Source organism: Phyllosticta citriasiana (assembly GCF_038021145.1).
Source record: "Phyllosticta citriasiana strain CBS 120426 chromosome Unknown IWZ02scaffold_7, whole genome shotgun sequence".
Classification (NCBI taxonomy): Eukaryota; Fungi; Ascomycota; class Dothideomycetes; order Botryosphaeriales; family Phyllostictaceae; genus Phyllosticta; species Phyllosticta citriasiana.
In genome coordinates, this window is record NW_027117284.1 from 1,023,909 (window position 1) to 1,042,259 (window position 18,351).

Genomic DNA, 18,351 nt, shown 5'->3' on the forward strand with positions numbered 1-18,351 from the left:
CTCACTCTCGCTCTCTCTCTCTCTCTCTCTCTCTCTCACCCTCTCTCACCCTCTCACTCTCACCCTCTCTCACCCTCTCACCCTCCCTCCCTCTCTCTCTCTCTCTCCCTCCCCCTCTCCCTCTCTCTCTCTCTCTCTCTCTCTCTCGCTCGCTCGCTCGCTCTGCCTACTGCACGGGGCACGGCTCACTGCGCGCACAGCCCCGCCTCCCTTGGCCACCCTCAGCCAATGAATGAATGCCTTTTTACTTTTTCCAATTTTACTCTTTTATTCTCGCACCCGTTTGTTTGCTTTTGCACCGCCAGAGCATTCATTCTTTTGCCTGCTGCTGCTTGCTTTGCTTTGCTTTGCTTTGCTTTGCTTCAGCAATCGAGCCACCGTCTTGCGCGAAGCCGGTTGCCCACATGCCACATCCGGCTCGGGCTCCACGTCCATGTCCCTATGGACGGCCCGTCGGCCCCTGGCGTTCCGAGCGAGCGACTTCACTACAGCTTGTCCTACATCCATATCTTCAACTCTTTGTCTCGGAACCTGGCATCTCATTGCCCTCTCCTAATGCTCTCCCGACGAGTGGACCAGAGCATTGTAGCTATCATGGTCTTCAAAATGCGATCACCAGTGGCTCGGCTCCAGATGAGTGCATTCTTCCTGTCAATGTTTTTCCGCGTCCATATCGACAAAAGAATCTGTCTTTGTTCTCGTATCGTCGCTCTCCTTCGAAGTGGCTAATAATTTCACCCTCTGTGAAGGTCCTGGTCACAAAACTCACCTTTTCTACAGCGCTACCATCACATTGGCACGTTGGCAACTTGTGCTGGTGGGAATCCTCTTTTGACCAATGTGAACTTGCTCCTCGAAGATTTCACACACAGTCTATCTAGAACAATGAAAACCTCCTGACCTACAGACAATGCAACTTCACTGGCAACCCTTTGACTGAGCGCTCGAAACATTCTCACTTCTAGACTCCTTCCCGCGACTCCTCTTTGTCCAAAAACGGCCACCACAAACTTACCACAATTTAACACAGCAGCAACCCACCGCCTTTGACCTTTGTTCCGTCGCTTTGGCTTTGCCACGCAACCCGGGCTCTGGCTGTCTTCGTGGCATTGAACACATCTCTCTCCTCGGCAGCCGTGAATCCGACAACCTCTGAAACATTTTCGACTCGAGCTGGACAGGACGGCTTGACAAGAGGCCTGTCTCAAGTCAACATGGTCTTCTCTCAGGCCCACCAATCCCTCGCCGGCATCATCGCCTCGACCTCTCAACTTGGCCGGCCCTTTACAAACCTCGTCTTCCTGATTCAAGATTTCGCAACATGGTCTACCTCGCCGCGCAAAAAAACCATGTCGCACCTTCACTTCGTCCTCGAGCAGACAGCTCCGCACAAGCGGCCCAACTTCGCAAGATATCCGACCTTGCTGTCCAGGGTGGCTTTGATTTGCGACCCCTACGTTTGGCCCAATCTCGCCAAACAGACCGTCCGTACACTGCTCTCGCCCATGGAGATCTATAGGTTTGTGGGATATGGACCGCTGGTGGCGCCGATACCGTACTTGCTGTTTCTCTTCTCTCTTTTCTGCGTTCTCAATGACCCAAAGGTCAAATCCGTCAAGCAACGCACCTGGATCATCACTGCATGTGTTTGGATTTCCCTGATGGCTGCTCTGGCGTTTTTGGAGCACACAGAATACGGAAAATATGTCATGGAAGCTCTCGTTGTAGGTCTGGCACCGTTGGTGGACTTTTTGCCCTCGCCGCAGCCTTTAGATCGATTCTCGCAGCCCGCATCGCAAGCGCTTAGACTGCCGGTCCGTTTCTTGCCTTCCTGTCTCTTTTTCGCCGAGCTGGGATATCACAGTGCTCTCATCTGCCGCAACGTCTACCGCGGCTGGCAGAATTCGCAGTCCCAGAATGTGGAGACGGAACAGCAACGAGCAACGCCAGAGCCAGCAGCGCAGCGAAATGACAGGCTCACTGAAGGCGAGGCACAAAGAATTGAGACGCTACAAGAGCGCGCAGCGAACTTTGAGCAACAGCTGCAAGAATCTGATATTATAATGCGCCGACACTATACAGCGATCCAGGAGCACCTGGCTAAGGGAGACAGGCACTGTGCCAACATGCAAAGGATGCTGGATGAGTATAATGAGGCCAAAAGACAGTGGGAGCTCGAAAATGCTGCCTCTCCCTCGACATTGACACCTGTGCCGTCGGACCTGCAGCTCGACGAGGAAGGGAACGGCACAGAACGAGATGGCGAACAGGATGACGACTCGCCCAACAACCAGCAGCCTTTGGCCGACGACAGTCAAAGCTCCACTGCTTATACAGAGACCCAGCCTTTGGCTGACTTGCTGTCCCAACAGTCCGATGATGCGTCTGATATTGGAGAGGAAAATGCCGGACAGGATCGCGTTTCGCCCGAGCACCCACAGCCGCCAGTCGAAGAAAGTCAAAGCTCCACGGGACCTGCAGAGAACCTCTCCCTAGATAACGAGGAGTCTGGTAGTGAATTGGCCATGGGAGAAGATGGCGAACAGAGCCACAAATCATTCGAGCACCATCGGCCGTCTGTCACTAGTATGAGCCTTACAAGCCCTGTTGAGGGCCAGAGCCTACTTGACGAGCTAGCCCAACTTAGTGAAGAGTCTGACTACGAGGAGGAAGTCGAGGAAGATGGTGGTGGCAGCGACGGCGAAAATGACCACGGAGACGGCGACCAGGGCTCGCCGCAGGCAACGTTACAGACCGCCGAGTCTTCGTCCCGCGCAGTTGGCTCCGAAGGCGAGGAGGAGGAGGAGCAAAGCTTGCCGCAGATAACGTCGTACCAGATCGCCGACGACTCCTACAGCGAATACAGCCACGAAGAAGACGAGAAGGGACATAGCTCGCCACACTCGAATCAGAGCGACGAATCCTCCCAAGGAGCAGATGACCCTGAAGACTCGCCGCAGATGGCGCACCAGAGCGCTCAGTCCTCCCACCGCGCACCTTTCCCGCTTGGAGGTGACCGTCCAAAGTCACGCCAAGACACCGACATTGAAGATCTCGAAGATGCGCAATATTTCGCGGACGATTCTGACTATCATGCCATGGCGGAAGGGATGCCGGGATTTCTCGAGCCGGCGTATTGGAAACCGAAGGAAGAGCGGGAAGAGCATGAAGACAAGGAGCCGCGGGCGCAGATGTCTCGTGGTCGCGAGCTCACAAGCATGGCGGGGGAGCAGTTTGGCGACGAATACGTCACTTCTCAAGAAGTTGAGGACTTTCGCCAGGAGGGTCAGCAAGAGGACGAGGACGAGATTGGCAAGTTGCCACCCGATCACCTCAAGACATTGGCAGAGGCGCAGTCCTTCACCACCGAAGCCGACAAGCAGCACAACCTCGGTAAATTCAAGACTTTCATGGACGAGGGCAAGGCCGAGGAACAGGCGCAGCAGCAAGCGCAAAAGGATCGCGTCGATGAACTCAAGACCTTGCACCAGAGCCAAGCCTTTGTCAATGAAGAAGATGAGCGGCATAACCAGCGTTTCCTTGACCGCTTTGTCGAAGCAGGCAAGGCAGAGGAGCAGGCGCAGCAAGCGTCACAGCCAGACCTCAAGGCCATGTCCAACGCGCAGTCCTTTGCCGCAAACGACGAAATCGTCCAAACGGCCCAAGACGTCGAGAAGTTCGTCGACGAGGGCAAGGCGGAGCAGCAGAGGGAGGGGCAGGCTCAGGCAGATCGCAACGAGGAGCTCAAAGGCTTGCAGCTCAGCCAGGCTTTTGTCGAAGAAGGAGACGAGCTGCATCACGCACTCTCTCTCGACCAATTCATCGAGCAAGGCACGGCAGAGAAACGGGCACAACAACAAGCGCGAAAAGACCGTGCCGACGAACTCAAAGCCCTCCAGCAAGCGCAGTCCGGCGTGAGCAAAGAGGAAGAACAAGATCACATCGCCTCATCCCTCGCCTTTGCCGAGCAGGCCGCAGCCGAGGGGCAGGACGCGTCCGACGTCCTTCGCGGTGCTGCGCATGCGCAGTATTTCGGCGACGAGACGTTGTCGGATGATGGGGAACACGACGACGACGACGACGACGACGACGACGAGGAGGAGGAGGAGCACGACACCACAGCCGAAGATACGGGTGCAAATTCTTCCTCGACTCACGACGACGGTGATGACGACAGTGGTGGTGGTGGTGGTGGTGGTGGCCTTGAGACTATCCACGACGAGCACGAAAACGGAGACGAAGACGACGTCGACATTTCTGACGCTGAGCCAGCGTACACGCTGAGCCACGCGCGCGACCACTATGACGCCGAGTTGGACAGGGAGCAGTACTGGGAGCGGCGCGAGGAGTGAGTGAGTGAGTCAGTCAGTCAGTTGAAAAGCGTGGATGGATGGGCAGGCGGATGCTTGGACTACTACCTACGGTAGCACGTTTTGGATGCGTTGGATGCTGCTTGGATTCCTGGCTGGTTGCGTTTGCTCGTGTGGTTTCGATTGATAAGGGGAAGAAAGGAAGGAAGGGAGCGTTGAGGTCTGGTTTGGGACGGTAAAGCAGAGTGGAAGCTACTCGGGATAGAATCACTAGTGCGATTTTTTGATTCTTTGAGTTGGTCTTGAGAAGGTTTGATAAGACAGAGGAAGCCTCTTGATACGTACAGTAGTACAGAGGAAGGTGGGTTCTCTACAGCAGGTAGGCAACGTGTAACCCTTTTCGCCCTTCCATCAATTCATTCTGGCTTCCTTCCTCAAGGCAAAAAGCAGAGTAACAGTCCTCCAAACGCCCTGCTCTATCTCCCGCCTCCATCTACAAACAACCCGATAAAGGACAGTGCCGCTCTAACCCCCCATCTTGCCCTATCAATTCCCCTTCTCCTCCCACTCTCTGCGCTCCTTGATCCCTACCCACCCCTTCCTCACCACATCCGCCATGACGCTGCCGCGCAGCCGCCTCATCGCCTCATCAACGGGCACGAGGTAGCTCTCATACAGCGCCTCCTCAGCATCGACGCCCGTCCCCTCATGCCTCGGCGGCACGTAGCCCGGCGGTTCGGCCTTGACACGGTCACACAGGGACAAGCTGGGCGGGTAAGGCGGCGGAGGGAGGTATGGCCCCGCCTGCTCCGCCGGAGACGGACGAGAAGTCTGGGCCGCGGAGCTTGACGTGATGGATTGCTGCTGCTTCTGCTGTTGCTGCAGGAGCGCAGCTTCGACGTCTGGCGGGACGGTTTCGGCGACGTACCAGAAGAGGATGTACTGCGTGTGGATAGACTGCGGTATCAACTGCGTCCAGACAGGCTCGGTGGAGAAAAGGAGAGAATTCAGGTGTGGAGAGGCAGGAGCGGTCATCGCTTCGCTGACGTTGCTACTGTTGCCGTTGCCCTCGTTTTGTGCTGTTTGAGTCGGCACGTGGGCAGCAGGCCGTGGTTGGCGGTGCTGGATGGGCAGTGGCAGTAGGCGGTTGCGGTAGCCGGACTGAAGATGGTGACGGCATCAGCGTCAGAATCTGCTGGCAACTGGGGCCAAGCGAGTCGAATGGAGTAGTCGATCCGATGAAGCATGCAAGGAGGGGGGGGGGGGGGGGGGAACGAGCACTGCAGCGCAACCGTCATTCGGCAGAACGTCCTATAACAAGCTCTTTCCATCCCAAAAGGAACTCCAAAGTAAAAGTCCAAGAAGAAGAAACACGTGTAACACGAAAGAAAGAAGCAAAAAGGACAAACACACCTCTTCAAAGCCCTCGCGCTCCGCCGCCCTGCCCAAATCCTCGCCAGCGTCCTTGCGGCCCTTGGGCAGAAACCAGTAGCGGTCACGGCTATGGAAGCACAGCACGACTTTCTGAGATGCAACATGGAAGATAGCTACGCCGCATCCAATGGTCAGGTGGTGCGAGGCAAAGTTGGCGACGACGGGGGCGCTGGAGCGCGGAGCAGGGGCCGACTCGACGGTACCAGCGGCGCTGTTGTTGCTGTTGCTGCTGCCGCCGCCGCTTCCATGGCTCCGGTGCTTGGGCATCGAAAACGGTTGTCCCGCATCGGATGGAGGATCGGAATTGGAGATGTCTGGCGGTTTGGTTGTTGCCGCAGCGATGGGGGGCGGCGGCGGCGCGGCGCGTTGTGATGTGAGACGACCTGGAAGCTGTTCGCTGTTTGGTTGGGGTCCCCCCCCCCCCCCCCGCCTCGTCAACTAAGGTAGGTACATGTAAGGGTCCAGTCTTCTTGGGCCTGACGTCACGGCGCCATGGCGTCGACGGAGCTCTATTTGCATCTGTCATGGCTTGCATCTGAACATGTTCGGCCGTTTCTTAGCTCGGCATGAGCTTTCGTTATGGTCTCGAGTTTTCCCAGCCGAAGTGCGAGGCGCTGTACTGATTGAATCTTTGCAAAACCATTATGCACTGACAGAGTCAAGCCTGAGAATGTCCATTTGATTGTTGAACATGTCTAGGCTCAAGCTTGAAAATCCATACTGCATGCCAATCATATTTACAGCAGGTACAAACCAAAGATTGAGCCAGAGGAGCTGCGTAAGAGAAACCACTTCCAAATTCAAGAGGATTTCGATAACAAATTGGGTCCCTTTTGCCCCAAGTCTTGCAAGTCATCAAACTTTGGATGTAGCGCTGGTTCATCCTGGCGTTTGCCTTTTTCCAAGATTGAGAGGTCGAAGTTGTCATCGTCTCTGTTTGGAATCCAGCCCTTCAAGGCATTTTTCTTGCAGTCATCTTTGACCTGCTGTCTCAACTGCAGCAACTTGGTCCTTTTCAAGTCGCCATAGTCGGAGCTTGATGAAAGCACTTTGATCAGCTCAGCCCCTACATGACTGTCTGGAAGCTGCTTGGCAACTTCCACGGCGCTCTTCCAAAATCCGCTCCTGGAAATGACGCTGGCTCCCTTAGGATCAGTCTGCTTCCGTCCTTGGAGGACTCCGTTGATGAGGGTCTCATTGTGGTGAGCGGTATACAGGGCACTAATATTACTGGGGACGAGCTTCTGGTTCTGAAGCTGGCCACTGCGCCTGGACCAAGCAAACTCCTGCAATGTCGTACACACCTCAAATGGGCAGAAATCATAGCCACCGTGGACCCAATTTTGAGTCAATTTTGGCGAAATGGTCGACATTCGGCCTTTGGGGCCAAAAGCACGCTCGGATGCATCGGGGACGTGCTGGGAGTCTGGAAGAACCAGAGCTTCAAGGTAAGCATTCTTAGGGGACACGAGCAAGGCAGTGACGGCGTTGAGGAGAGAAGTGCATTGCTTCATAGCAATCTTGTCAGTACACGACTTGCTCAAGGTAGGCGGTGCATCTGGTCGGCCTGATGTTCTCAGCTTGATTGCTTTTGGAGGCTGTGGTTTCGATGCAGCACGCACCAGGCTTACGACGAACAATTCCAAGCTCTGAAAAGTAACCTCTGCCACGAAGAGGTTCTTCGGTCGAGTCAACGTCTGAGGTTTCGGTAGATTTTGGAGGCAAGTCCCATGGTGTGGCATCTTCTTGGGCATGCATGGTCAACTCCATGCTCGCATCGCCGCATGGTGCCTCGGAGCAGTACAGATAAATTTCTGCATCGTCTTGGAGGGCAAAGGGCTGAGGGCATTTTTCGGAGATGTCAGCCTCGTCGCGCAGCCGGATCAAGTCCGAGGCGGCGCAGTCGGCGGATACGAGCCTTGCGCACTCTTCAACGAGGAAACGATTGAACGCGCGGAGAGCCAGCACCTCGGCATGCCAGTCGTGCAAGACGACACCGTTGGCCAGAGGAACTTTGGCCGAGGGGAGACATTTCATGCCCGTCCTAGAGGTAGCCGGAAGCGGTAAGCGGAGTGCTCCACTGTGGACCTGAGGGCAGACAAGGTTTACCCCAGAGCGACGCAGGTCAAAACTGGCCTGGCAGATTCTTCAACCGGCCGACAGGTACAGTCTTGGAGGCTCTGCGAGTACCTACTTTTCGACAGCCGCACGACGACGCCAGCCAGCGGTACCCACTCGCCAGGTCGGGGCTGGGACTTGGACGGCAGGGCGTCGAAGGCGGCCAAGACGCAGCGGGCAACGGCGTCGGGGTCAGCGGGCATGCGAACAAAGGATTGAATGGCGTGGAGTGGTTGTGGTAGGGTAGGGGAGGGAACCAAAGAGGATGGTGGTATGTGTTCAAGTTCGGCAAGCCGGCCGGGGCGTGGTGCGTGGTCGGCCCAAGGCGCTTCTCCGGCTCGACTCCCGCATTCCATGAATCCTATCCACAGACCCCAGGCCCAGCTCACCTCAGTGCCCAGCCATTCCGCGTGCCCCGTCCGAAAGAAGGAAGTCACCGTGGAGTGGAGGGATCAGGAAGCAACTCTACCTGCCTGTACCCGTACGAGCCGTGATAAAGCCGCTGCGCCCAACAACCATCTGTCGCCCGTCATGCAGGCCTTTGGTGAGATCTACCCACTTTTCCAATGCCGCCGCGGCGCAAGACGGTTGCTTGGGCGAACGAATCGCTGACGGCTCTTGCAGTCCCAAAACACCGCAGAGTAAGTTGCTTCGTTGCATGCCTGACCCGCCGCTGACCCCCATCCGCAGCCCAAGTTCGACCTCCAGCTGAGGGTATGCTTCTTCCCCTAAACGGCGGGACCGGCCCCTTGCTCATGGTCCGCTGTAGATTATCGACCTCAACAATGTCCCGCTCGTCTCCGGCACATCGTTCGTGAAATGGTACATCCCCGGCTCCACCGCCGCAGAGCATCGCGGCCGCACCGAACGCTGCGCCATCAAGGACCACAAGGTCTTTTACGATTACGAAAAGCACATCCCCGTCCGCCTTACCATCCAAAATAAGACCAAGCTGTTAGAAGACTCGTGGATACATTTTGATATTCTCCAAGAGTATGGATCGCGAGGGAAGCACGACAGGATAACTTTGGGCAAGGTTGAACTCAACTTGGCCGAGTATGTCGAGGCCAGCGAGCATGAAGCCGACGAGTCGGAGGGAGTCGTGCGGAGATACCTCATGCAAGAATCCAAGATTAATAGCACACTCAAGGTTGGGATATACATGCGGCAAATAGAGGGAGAAAGGGATTACATTGCGTAAGTCTGGCATCCGTCTCGAGAGGGCACCGCTGACATGATAAAGTCCGCCGTTACGAGTTGCTCAAGTCTTTGGAGGGATAGCTGGTATAATTGCGGGGGAGCCTGGAGACTCGGACGACATTGGGCGTACGTTGGACACCATGAAACAAGCTGGACCATATGCTTATTGTCACAGATATTCCGACGCTTAGTAAAAATGCGCTGGAGAATGGCGAGATGCAAGACATGTATCGTCGAACGGAGATTGCATTTTGGGCTGCGCAGCCCGGCGAGCTTCGAGCAGACGAATGCATAGAAGATATTTTCAGCGGCGGCGACGGATGGGGAAAGGAAGCCCAGCCAGAATCTCGAGATCGCCTTTCGACCGAAGGTGGAGAGACAGGGTCTCTCGGCGATGGTCGAAGCTGGCACAGGAGTACTCCAAGCCAAACCAGCAACAAGTCTCAAGATGTTTCGAAGAAGATGCGGGCCGGGCTTGTTCACGAGCGTGGACTGAGTTTGGGTCGCAGTACTGCAGCAGTACGGGGACGAGCAAGCTTGGAGCAACAGGCGCATCAGATGAAGGCAGATTCCCAGACTCCAAAGGGTAGATCGACCCACGAGGTTGATGAGCTTGATGTTAGGGAGGATTTGAGGAGTTGGGCGATTCCTACTCGGTAGCATTTTATACACAGTCTCTGTTGGAAGTTACCTGTACCTTATCTTGAGCACTCCAATGACGCAAGAAAGCCATCCCTGGAACTGAAAATAGCGGCGCCGCGTGCCGGCAGTATTCAAAGCGGTGTCGGAGGCGGTGCTACAAAAGTTGCCCCGATGCGCAACACCATTGACTAACCCAGCTCCACCATCGCGACATCTCGAATCTGACAGTCCTCCACTGACTCAATCTTCCCATATGCTTTTCAGACGATCTCTGAGAAGCCCCTCGATATGTCTGCGCTGTCGAATCACGCAACATCAACACAATGCATCCGCAATTCGAACTTTCTTCGCCGCTCCGCGCACGAGTTTCTCCAACCTTCCGAGCCTTCGCCAGGAGAACCCTTCCGATGACCCGTCATTGTCAAAGGTCGATCTGACAAGATCCCAAATTTTTCCAGAAGAGGACGTCAACCCCAGACCCAGAATCCGAAAGGTCGGAAGAGCCGTAGACACGCAAATGAAAACAATACGGAAGACTCGCCGCGCAAATAACCAAAAAATATTGTTGGAGGACGCGTCACCATTGGATCGCAAGACTCTGGGAAACAAGGCTGAAGTGCTCATCTTGCGCGACCTAAACGTTGATTTCGGACACAAGGGCGAGGCGACGATTGTGGAGGCCGATGCTACGTTTGCAAAAGAGAGGGACGAGGCAAAACAAGCAATAGAGGCATCAATCGCAAGCCAGAATGCTGTGGCAGGACAGGAAGAGGTCAACACGGCCATTCATGAATTGAAACCGTCCGGGGGCAAAACCAGGCGCATCTTTTCGAACGAAAGGTTGGCGGCCCTTCGAAGGGCGTTGGAAGGCTTTCTTGCGCCGCAGCTACGTCGCTTTGTCATGGTCGCGGAAGATGAATCGAAGCTCGAGGCTTTGAGACGCATAGATGCGCGCATGAAGACTGGTTTCGAGGATGACGAGGAGTCGAGTCGTGAGCTCCCAAAGTCCATCTGGAAGGAAGGCACCTCTCCTATCGAGGAGAGGCTACCGAAGGGTAGACTATTTGTGGAACCCGAGAAGTTAAAGAAGGCGGATTTGATTGAATACATAATCAAACGCCTTTGGCATGTCACGACGGTGGAAGAAATGAAGACTGTCGGGGAGATTGAAGTCGAGGTTAGGCAATGGCATCTTGAGCTTGTCACGAGAGGATTTGGTATGCATCCCCAGACTGGGCTGGAACATGCACTGATGGTTCTAGGGACGACGGAGCAAAAATCGGCGCTCGATCGCATCGGAAATCAGCGAAATGTCAAGATTGAGGTCTACCAACCAGAAAACATCATCCGCTTTACTGCCAATAGGACTGATGCCACACGGGCTATCAAAGATTTGCAGCTGGAGCTGGGCAACGTTGGATCATCCACCTTTTCGTTGGATCCGTTCAAGCCAATGCTCGACAGGCAAGGCATGGGGAGCATTTTGAATGCCATCAACCAAAAGGACTTTGAGGCGATAGCCAACATCTCCAACACGAACATTGAAGTTTCCGACGACGCTGTAGGTTTTTTCTTTTCTTTTCCTTTTTTTTTTTTTTTTTTTTTTTTAAATCCTGCTGTTTGGGCTTGACTAATGCGTCAACAGCTGATTATCCGCGCAACGAGTGAGAAAAACGCGGCGATCGCGCGTCGGTTCCTGATCAACATGCTGTTTTTGCGGTCCCGAACAGAGTCGAAGATTTTCACTGGAGCGGCTGGCCAAGGATTCTTGCACAAGAATCTATTGGAAGATGCTCTTCCTTATCGCTACCGGAAAACTGACATGGGACGCTGGGGCTACCCAATTCAAAGATTCAAGCCAAATTCAAACGAAGAAGGCAAACCAAGGCAAGATGCACAGCTTTCAGTGGCACCTCAAGGTGCTTCGACCGACATCGCTCATCAGGTTACGTCTTATCTGTTCTCGCCCATGGTTGAGGGCAGACCCGACGAGGACAGACCTGAAGATGAAAGCGCAATTGATTCTGAGGAACCTATCATGCAGAGTCTCTGGAACCCAAAGATTACGACTCAATTTTCTGCGGCATACGGAAACGTCTTGCACTCTTTCGACTCTAAGCTAGGCATGTCACAGCTTTCGGCGGAATCCATCACTAACTCTACAAAATCTCCCGTTTTTCTCGACTCGATACCTGGAGCGAATCCCTTCATTGGCGGAATTGCAGCACTCGGCACTCAAGTGAAACCCGGGACCTATGGCCGAACGCCTGACGTCTTGATGTTTCGATTTGTGCCTTTCCCATGGCACCACAAGGACGCAGCAGCGGCGTCGGAGGACATTCCCACCTTTTCTCTGCGTCTGGCCCTCAATGAACATGGCAGAGTACGCTACTCGGGCTCAGGGCTGAAGCTGGCGGACCGAAACGCATACGTGCTGATGCCGGACAAAGTCGCAGACGTGGCCTTCAACAGGCGCGAGGTACTGTATTCCCGGGGAGCGTTGCAGGATCAGCAAATTCAAAGCTTCGTCTGGCGCACTCAAGAGAGCATTGAGATGAAGGGCAAAATTCGCGTTCCTCCCACAATCACACTCAGTATTCCCTCCTGGTCTATACGCAATATTGACCGGTACTCTTATCTGCCAAAGGCTCAGACAGATATGGGCGAGGAGCGTATCGTGACTTTTTCGCATATTGGCACCGAGCATCGGCAGTCGCTACGGCTCGACTTTGACAATGGGCGATTCCGTGGCGCCATGACGTCGGTCGATGGGGGTCGTCTGGGTGGCCAGCGCAACGAGGTGCGCCTGCGTATCCGCAAGTCGCCCGAAACGGAGGCAGAGACGAAGAGCATTCTCGACAAGTTCGTCGAGAACGGCATGCGCGTGGCAGAGTGGTTGGACAATGCCATAAACCTGCGGCTGGAGGTTCCGAATACCAAGATTAGCCGCAGAGCTCATGATAAGGAGTCACAGGTGGTCCATGGAAAGGGTCCATGGCAGTTTGTGAGCATCTGGAAAGGCTTCGGTAAGGACGAGAATAAGCAACCGCAAAAGACTGGGGAGACTGGGGAGACTGAGGAGACTGCATCTCCTGAGCCAACTGGAGAAAGTCATGCACAGAGTAAGAGAACTGGACGGCAAGAGGGAGAGAGCAAAACTGTCGAAAGACAAGAGGCATCTGACGCCGAATTCGCCCCTTGGGATGTTGACCGCGACCACGTCACGGATGACACTCTCGGTAACATGGTGCCTGAGCGATTCGAGAAATCACTGAGTCGAGGCGTTGAAGGCGAAGAGACCAACGACTTCGCGCCTTGGGAAGTCGAGTCTGACGCTCCAAGCTCGCAAGCCACAGCATGGCACCCCCAGCAGGACGATAACTCGAACGGCGCCCAGGCACAAGATTTACACCTGGATGCGGCAGAGAATCCTTCCTCGGATCCTGAAAGCACTGATGCTGCAGAGGCGGCAGATGGAGCAGAAGATGGCTCGCAGTCGGCCTCGTCGGACACGGCGAGCACGAGCAACAACGAAGACGGAGGTCAAGGCCGTGAAGATCAGCGGCAAGCGTGAAAGGGCTGAAGGTGACCCTGTCACGAGCACGAGGCCGAGGCGCGTCCATCTGACGGTGGGGCCGCCGGTAGATCAAGGTGAAGGGTCCAATGACTGTTTTCTGCGCGATGAAGCGGTCCCAAAAGTTTTGCATGGCATCTGGATTGATTTTGAGTGCATAGAGGGTCAAGGCGAGGGCGCGGCGCGCGCTGATTGGGCGACATTTCCATGTACAGTACACTAGTCGAGGGCACGGTGGCATAGGGCTTTCAATTCCTCTCAATTTAAAAGATGACTCTTGGATAAGTCGAAGTCTTGTTCATTATTGGATGCAGACGACAAATGACAATGTCAGAGTCGTTGGAGTCAGAGACGGAGGATCATTTTGATGCTCACCCAAACGGTGTCAGGATGTGGACACCACACAGTACCGTACCGAAAAATTCCATTGCTATCGTGGGTCCGCTACGTCATTGAAGAAAGGGAAACAAAGAAATTTTCCTCTGTTGAGCGCTGAGTCGACGAGGGGATGGACGAAGAGGAAGTTTGTGTTTGAAGGACAATCACCTCGATAGTGATGAAAAATTTTTGGTTGTTGAATCAAGTCGCGCTGGTACCGTGGATTGGTGGCGTCATGGTGGTTCAGTTGAGCAGGCGTTCCAGGTTGACGGTGTCCATGATCTGAAGGAAATTTTCGAGAGTCCCGCGGTTCGCGTGGCTATTGAGGAGGCTTTCAAGTGAAGCTGCAAGCAGGCTGGACTTGTGCCCGGGGCGGCTCGGCCTGCATGGTAGAAGACGGATCAGTGGCGAGCAGATCTGCATTGTCGAGAGTGCGGTGAGGGCATGGGCGGTTAGCGGCGACAGATATCCACCACAGACCCAATTGTATGTGAGACGAGAGGGCAAAGAGTCACAGCGTGGCCAGCTCATCATCAGGCGAGCGCGTAGTGAGTGGTTGGGCCGCGTCTGCAGCCAGCGGGTGTGCCAGTTCCAGTGCCAGTGCCAGTGCCAGTGCCAGTGCCAGTGCCAGTGCCAGTGCCAGTGCCGCGCCATCTGGTGCTTGCGCCCTCGCTCGCCCATCGCCCACACAAAAGTTTTCCCTGCTTAGTTAGCGCCCCCACCACCGCCGCCCGCTGCCGATAAAAACCTTCGCTCGCCCCTCCAACACCTCTCCTCTTTCTCTTCGTCTCACACACCTCGAATCATCCTGCATTCGTACCTGTGTATGCTTCGTCCCTTATTACCATCCCCCCCCCGCCCTCTATCTAACACCTTCAGCAGGATCCTCAAAACACTTCAACTCCAACTTCCAACCACAAAACAAGCAACATGGCGTAAGTCTCAGCATTCGCCAACGAGGCGTCCCAACGCCTCGCCGAGCTCAAGCTGACGCCCTCGCAGTCCCAAGGAGAAGACCCACATCAACGTCGTCGTCATCGGCCACGTCGACTCTGGCAAGTCGACCACCACCGGTCGTAAGTGTTTCCTCGCCCGCGCTCGGCCAGCACAACTCGCTCACGCATAACGAACAGACTTGATCTACAAGTGCGGTGGTATCGATAAGCGTACCATCGAGAAGTTCGAGAAGGTCAGTTGCCTCTCACTTTCTTTGAGCGCAGGGCGGCGGCTCGCTCGTTGCGCCACCACTGGGCCCACTCGCTCGAGGGGCATTTTTTGGTGGGGTCGGGCTGCGCTAGGCTGCTTTGGCGCTCGGTTACATGACCCGATGCAGCATTTTTTGCGCCCGACCGACACTCTGCTCACCTCACCTCGGTCGCATCGCAGCGAAAAATTCCGCTAACGCCCTCGCAGGAAGCCGCTGAGCTCGGCAAGGGTTCCTTCAAGTACGCCTGGGTCCTTGACAAGCTGAAGGCTGAGCGTGAGCGTGGTATCACCATCGACATTGCTCTCTGGAAGTTCGAGACCCCGAAGTACTATGTCACCGTCATTGACGCCCCCGGCCACCGTGACTTCATCAAGAACATGATCACTGGTACTTCCCAGGCCGACTGCGCCATTCTCATCATTGCTGCCGGTACTGGTGAGTTCGAGGCCGGTATCTCCAAGGATGGCCAGACCCGTGAGCACGCCCTGCTTGCCTACACCCTCGGTGTCAAGCAGCTCATCGTCGCCATCAACAAGATGGACACCACCAAGTGGTCCGAGGAGCGTTACCAGGAAATCATCAAGGAAACCTCCAACTTCATCAAGAAGGTCGGCTACAACCCCAAGGGCGTTCCCTTCGTCCCCATCTCTGGCTTCAACGGCGACAACATGATTGAGCCCTCGACCAACTGCCCCTGGTACAAGGGCTGGGAGAAGGAGACCAAGACCAAGACCACCGGCAAGACCCTCCTCGAGGCCATTGACAACATCGACGCCCCCGTCCGTCCCTCGGACAAGCCCCTCCGTCTTCCCCTCCAGGATGTCTACAAGATTGGTGGTATTGGCACGGTTCCCGTCGGCCGTGTCGAGACCGGTACCATCAAGGCCGGCATGGTCGTTACCTTCGCCCCCGCTGGTGTCACCACTGAAGTCAAGTCCGTCGAGATGCACCACGAGCAGTTGACCGAGGGTGTCCCTGGTGACAACGTTGGCTTCAACGTCAAGAACGTCTCCGTCAAGGAAATCCGCCGTGGTAACGTTGCCGGTGACTCGAAGAACGACCCCCCCAAGGGCTGCGACTCCTTCAACGCCCAGGTCATCGTCCTCAACCACCCCGGTCAGGTTGGTGCTGGTTACGCGCCCGTCCTCGACTGCCACACCGCCCACATTGCCTGCAAGTTCTCTGAGCTTCTTGAGAAGATCGACCGCCGTACCGGCAAGTCCATTGAGAACAACCCCAAGTTCATCAAGTCCGGTGACGCTGCCATCGTCAAGATGATTCCCTCCAAGCCCATGTGCGTTGAGGCTTTCACCGAGTACCCTCCTCTTGGTCGTTTCGCCGTCCGTGACATGCGCCAGACCGTCGCCGTCGGTGTCATCAAGGCTGTTGCCAAGGCCGACAGTAAGCAACCCCTTTCCCCTTCTGCAGCTCATCTGAACACGTTTGCTAACCACAATTCTCCTTTACAGAGGCCACCAAGGTCACCAAGGCCGCCCAGAAGGCTGCTAAGAAATAGATGGTTTCTTCCGCGGATGGTTTCGGTGGTGATGGATGAGTTGGTTTCTCGTGGTGGAAAGGTTTCTCATTTGCTATTTTGCTCACGACCGGTCATGGTATGAATGAAGGAAAGGAAGGGTTGCTAGGATTGCTTCTACCTTCAAAAAAATAGAAGTGATGATTCCCCATGCAATCAACGTTTCTCAACATGACTTTTGTACTTCTGAATGACCTTGCGCCCGGCGTCGTTTTTGCGCTTGACCTTTGTTTTTCGTCAGACGTTCACCCTCCATGTTCACTGGCCTGCCTCTCGCGCCTCAGTCGCTCCGCATCGTACGTGGTGCTCCGCGACGTGGAACGCTCAAGCGACGCATGAGAGACGACACCTTCGAGGTTTCCATACCAGGATGCCTTACGAGACACTCGCCGCACATCTCCAGGGTCTAGATAGGATCAACGGTCAGTCGAACTCAAATCTCGCGCCAAAAACACGTTGCGCGAGCATCCTCTCCTAATAGACGAAACAAACGACTGACCAAGCCAACCGCAGATTCAAACGTCGCAACCATCCAACAAGCCGACAGCGCCTCATTGGTCTGTAACGCTCGTCAAATACCGCAGTTCGCGCACCGGCTGCCCTCAAGCTTGCGAGTTTCTGCGTCGCCTTTCCCAGATCGCATCTCCGGGCCACTGCGGCGGTTGAGCGACTCCTCCTTTCCATCAACGACCTCTCTTCGCCTGTCCTCTCGCCCACTTCTGCAGTCGCCTTGACCCCGCGCTTCGAGAGATGAATTCTCTCCATCTGCTCTTCCCCATTGCATTCGTTGTCAGGCCCGGCCATGGATACCAAGACGCGGTCTCCTTGGGCACCTCTTTCTGCGACGGGTCGCTGCTGCAAGTTTCTCTCTCCTTTCGGTGCGCGTCTGACGGTCCAATGGTGCATCTCACAAAACGACCGCCAGGCTTCTTATAAGGCACGGCTTGGCCTTGGATGACAGCTCCCCGGCTTCCGCAACAGCGAAAGGATGCTCCTGGGTAAGACTGCAACCTATACACGCGGCCGACGTCGAGCGCTCTCAACAGCCAGCCACGGACCTCAGTGTTCGCGTTGTAAGACTATTTTGAAATCCGACAATCAACTGCACCGTCATCTCGAGACCTGAAACGCCGAGCCGGACGCGTCTGTATGTGTGGTGGAATGCGGCGGCGCTGAAATACCTAGCGACGCCGCTGTGTATAAGAGTGGCGAAGCGGAAAACGTCGAGAGATTGGCGGCCTGTAGTATGCGGCCCTGTCCTCAAAATGAGAGAGGTATTCCGCGCTACAGCCGAGATACATGTATACAACGGCAATGGCAACGGTAGCAGGCAGCCAAGTCCTCGAATGCTCCCTCCCTGTCCTGTCGCTCTCCCTTTATCTTACCAAATGGTATTCCTTTTGGTTTGACGTTCCTTCTCTCCTGGCGTACCGCGGTTGAATGCTCCCTCCTATGCGCACGCACGCACGCTACCCACGTGGTAACAAGGAAGGCTCTCCTGGCTGACTGACTGACTTCAAGGAAGGCACTACACTACTCATTCTACGAGAAACCCCGAAGGCGTTCACGTTTCCTTCCGAATCGAGCAGGTCAGCCTGCTCCATCTTCAAGCGTCTGAAAATGGTTGGAATTGGTTCAAAGGACGTCGCCGTGCAGTCAACTGCGGGTTCGTGTTTCCCCGGCCCAGCAACACCAGCTTGACCCCAGAGCCATCCCCTGAGGTAGAATAGACTACCAGACGTCGAGAGGAAAAGATGATCAAAGCAATCACTGATGACCTCGAGCGAATGGCTGACGACGCCGAGAGAGAGCGTCATTCAGAAGAAGAAAGACAGAAACGCAAGGAATTCGCAGGACGAGCAGACGCAGCCTGCCGGCATACCTACAGACATCCATGTCTCGCTGTTGTCGGGTCGTCCTGGCGAAGACGTCAACTAATTGGCTCGACAGTGGT

At 55.2% G+C, this 18,351-nt stretch overlaps 7 protein-coding genes across 7 annotated transcripts; 5 read left to right on the top strand and 2 right to left on the bottom strand.

Moving 5' to 3' along the window:
• Window positions 1–86: 86 nt before the first annotated feature.
• Window positions 87–1,048, top strand: IWZ02DRAFT_276085 (uncharacterized protein). Its single transcript, XM_066763567.1, has one exon. The coding sequence runs from the start codon at window positions 237–239 to the stop codon at window positions 879–881; it is 645 nt and encodes a 214-aa protein (XP_066622367.1). The 5' UTR covers window positions 87–236; the 3' UTR covers window positions 882–1,048.
• A 770-nt stretch (window positions 1,049–1,818) lies between these two features.
• IWZ02DRAFT_452564 (uncharacterized protein) lies at window positions 1,819–4,579 on the top strand. The gene has a single exon (XM_066767603.1). It carries the CDS (start codon window positions 2,064–2,066, stop codon window positions 4,350–4,352), a length of 2,289 nt encoding a protein of 762 aa, XP_066622368.1. The 5' UTR covers window positions 1,819–2,063; the 3' UTR covers window positions 4,353–4,579.
• On the bottom strand, window positions 4,580–6,153 carry IWZ02DRAFT_452565 (uncharacterized protein). The gene is made up of 2 exons (XM_066767604.1): window positions 5,724–6,153; window positions 4,580–5,471 (listed from the first exon to the last, which is right to left on the bottom strand). The coding sequence occupies exons 1-2, from the start codon at window positions 6,009–6,011 to the stop codon at window positions 4,857–4,859; spliced, it is 903 nt and encodes a 300-aa protein (XP_066622369.1). The 5' UTR covers window positions 6,012–6,153; the 3' UTR covers window positions 4,580–4,856.
• Window positions 6,154–6,240: 87 nt separating this feature from the next.
• IWZ02DRAFT_276139 (adenosine deaminase/editase) lies at window positions 6,241–8,161 on the bottom strand. Its single transcript, XM_066763568.1, has 3 exons — window positions 7,939–8,161; window positions 7,367–7,788; window positions 6,241–7,311 (listed from the first exon to the last, which is right to left on the bottom strand). Exons 2-3 carry the CDS (start codon window positions 7,779–7,781, stop codon window positions 6,545–6,547), a joined length of 1,182 nt encoding a protein of 393 aa, XP_066622370.1. The 5' UTR covers window positions 7,782–7,788; window positions 7,939–8,161; the 3' UTR covers window positions 6,241–6,544.
• Window positions 8,162–8,428: 267 nt separating this feature from the next.
• IWZ02DRAFT_378371 (N-terminal C2 in EEIG1 and EHBP1 proteins-domain-containing protein) lies at window positions 8,429–9,722 on the top strand (the record flags this gene model as incomplete). Its single annotated transcript, XM_066764989.1, has 5 exons — window positions 8,429–8,503; window positions 8,553–8,576; window positions 8,632–9,059; window positions 9,106–9,188; window positions 9,238–9,722. 5 exons carry the CDS (start codon window positions 8,429–8,431, stop codon window positions 9,720–9,722), a joined length of 1,095 nt encoding a protein of 364 aa, XP_066622371.1.
• Window positions 9,723–9,907: 185 nt separating this feature from the next.
• IWZ02DRAFT_452593 (mitochondrial inner-membrane-bound regulator-domain-containing protein) lies at window positions 9,908–13,561 on the top strand. Its single transcript, XM_066767605.1, has 3 exons — window positions 9,908–10,921; window positions 10,967–11,265; window positions 11,350–13,561. Exons 1-3 carry the CDS (start codon window positions 9,958–9,960, stop codon window positions 13,276–13,278), a joined length of 3,192 nt encoding a protein of 1,063 aa, XP_066622372.1. The 5' UTR covers window positions 9,908–9,957; the 3' UTR covers window positions 13,279–13,561.
• Window positions 13,562–14,441: 880 nt separating this feature from the next.
• IWZ02DRAFT_452595 (translation elongation factor EF-1 alpha) lies at window positions 14,442–16,572 on the top strand. The gene is made up of 6 exons (XM_066767606.1): window positions 14,442–14,480; window positions 14,539–14,591; window positions 14,659–14,732; window positions 14,790–14,845; window positions 15,070–16,264; window positions 16,333–16,572. Exons 2-6 carry the CDS (start codon window positions 14,587–14,589, stop codon window positions 16,377–16,379), a joined length of 1,377 nt encoding a protein of 458 aa, XP_066622373.1. The 5' UTR covers window positions 14,442–14,480; window positions 14,539–14,586; the 3' UTR covers window positions 16,380–16,572.
• Window positions 16,573–18,351: the final 1,779 nt, after the last annotated feature.

Coding starts and splice junctions, on each gene's coding strand:
- IWZ02DRAFT_276085 (XM_066763567.1), top strand. CDS start 237: ATGCCTTTTTACTTTTTCCAATTTTACTCTTTTATTCTCGCACCCGTT.
- IWZ02DRAFT_452564 (XM_066767603.1), top strand. CDS start 2,064: ATGCGCCGACACTATACAGCGATCCAGGAGCACCTGGCTAAGGGAGAC.
- IWZ02DRAFT_452565 (XM_066767604.1), bottom strand. CDS start 6,011: ATGCCCAAGCACCGGAGCCATGGAAGCGGCGGCGGCAGCAGCAACAGC. Junction 5,472..5,723: donor AGCGCGAGGGCTTTGAAGAG/GTGTGTTTGTCC, acceptor CACCATCTTCAG/TCCGGCTACCGCAACCGCCT.
- IWZ02DRAFT_452595 (XM_066767606.1), top strand. Junction 14,733..14,789: donor CAAGTCGACCACCACCGGTC/GTAAGTGTTTCC, acceptor CATAACGAACAG/ACTTGATCTACAAGTGCGGT. Junction 16,265..16,332: donor GGCTGTTGCCAAGGCCGACA/GTAAGCAACCCC, acceptor TCTCCTTTACAG/AGGCCACCAAGGTCACCAAG.
- IWZ02DRAFT_452593 (XM_066767605.1), top strand. CDS start 9,958: ATGCTTTTCAGACGATCTCTGAGAAGCCCCTCGATATGTCTGCGCTGT. Junction 10,922..10,966: donor GCTTGTCACGAGAGGATTTG/GTATGCATCCCC, acceptor TGATGGTTCTAG/GGACGACGGAGCAAAAATCG. Junction 11,266..11,349: donor TTGAAGTTTCCGACGACGCT/GTAGGTTTTTTC, acceptor ATGCGTCAACAG/CTGATTATCCGCGCAACGAG.
- IWZ02DRAFT_276139 (XM_066763568.1), bottom strand. CDS start 7,781: ATGAAATGTCTCCCCTCGGCCAAAGTTCCTCTGGCCAACGGTGTCGTC. Junction 7,312..7,366: donor AATTGTTCGTCGTAAGCCTG/GTGCGTGCTGCA, acceptor TGAGAACATCAG/GCCGACCAGATGCACCGCCT.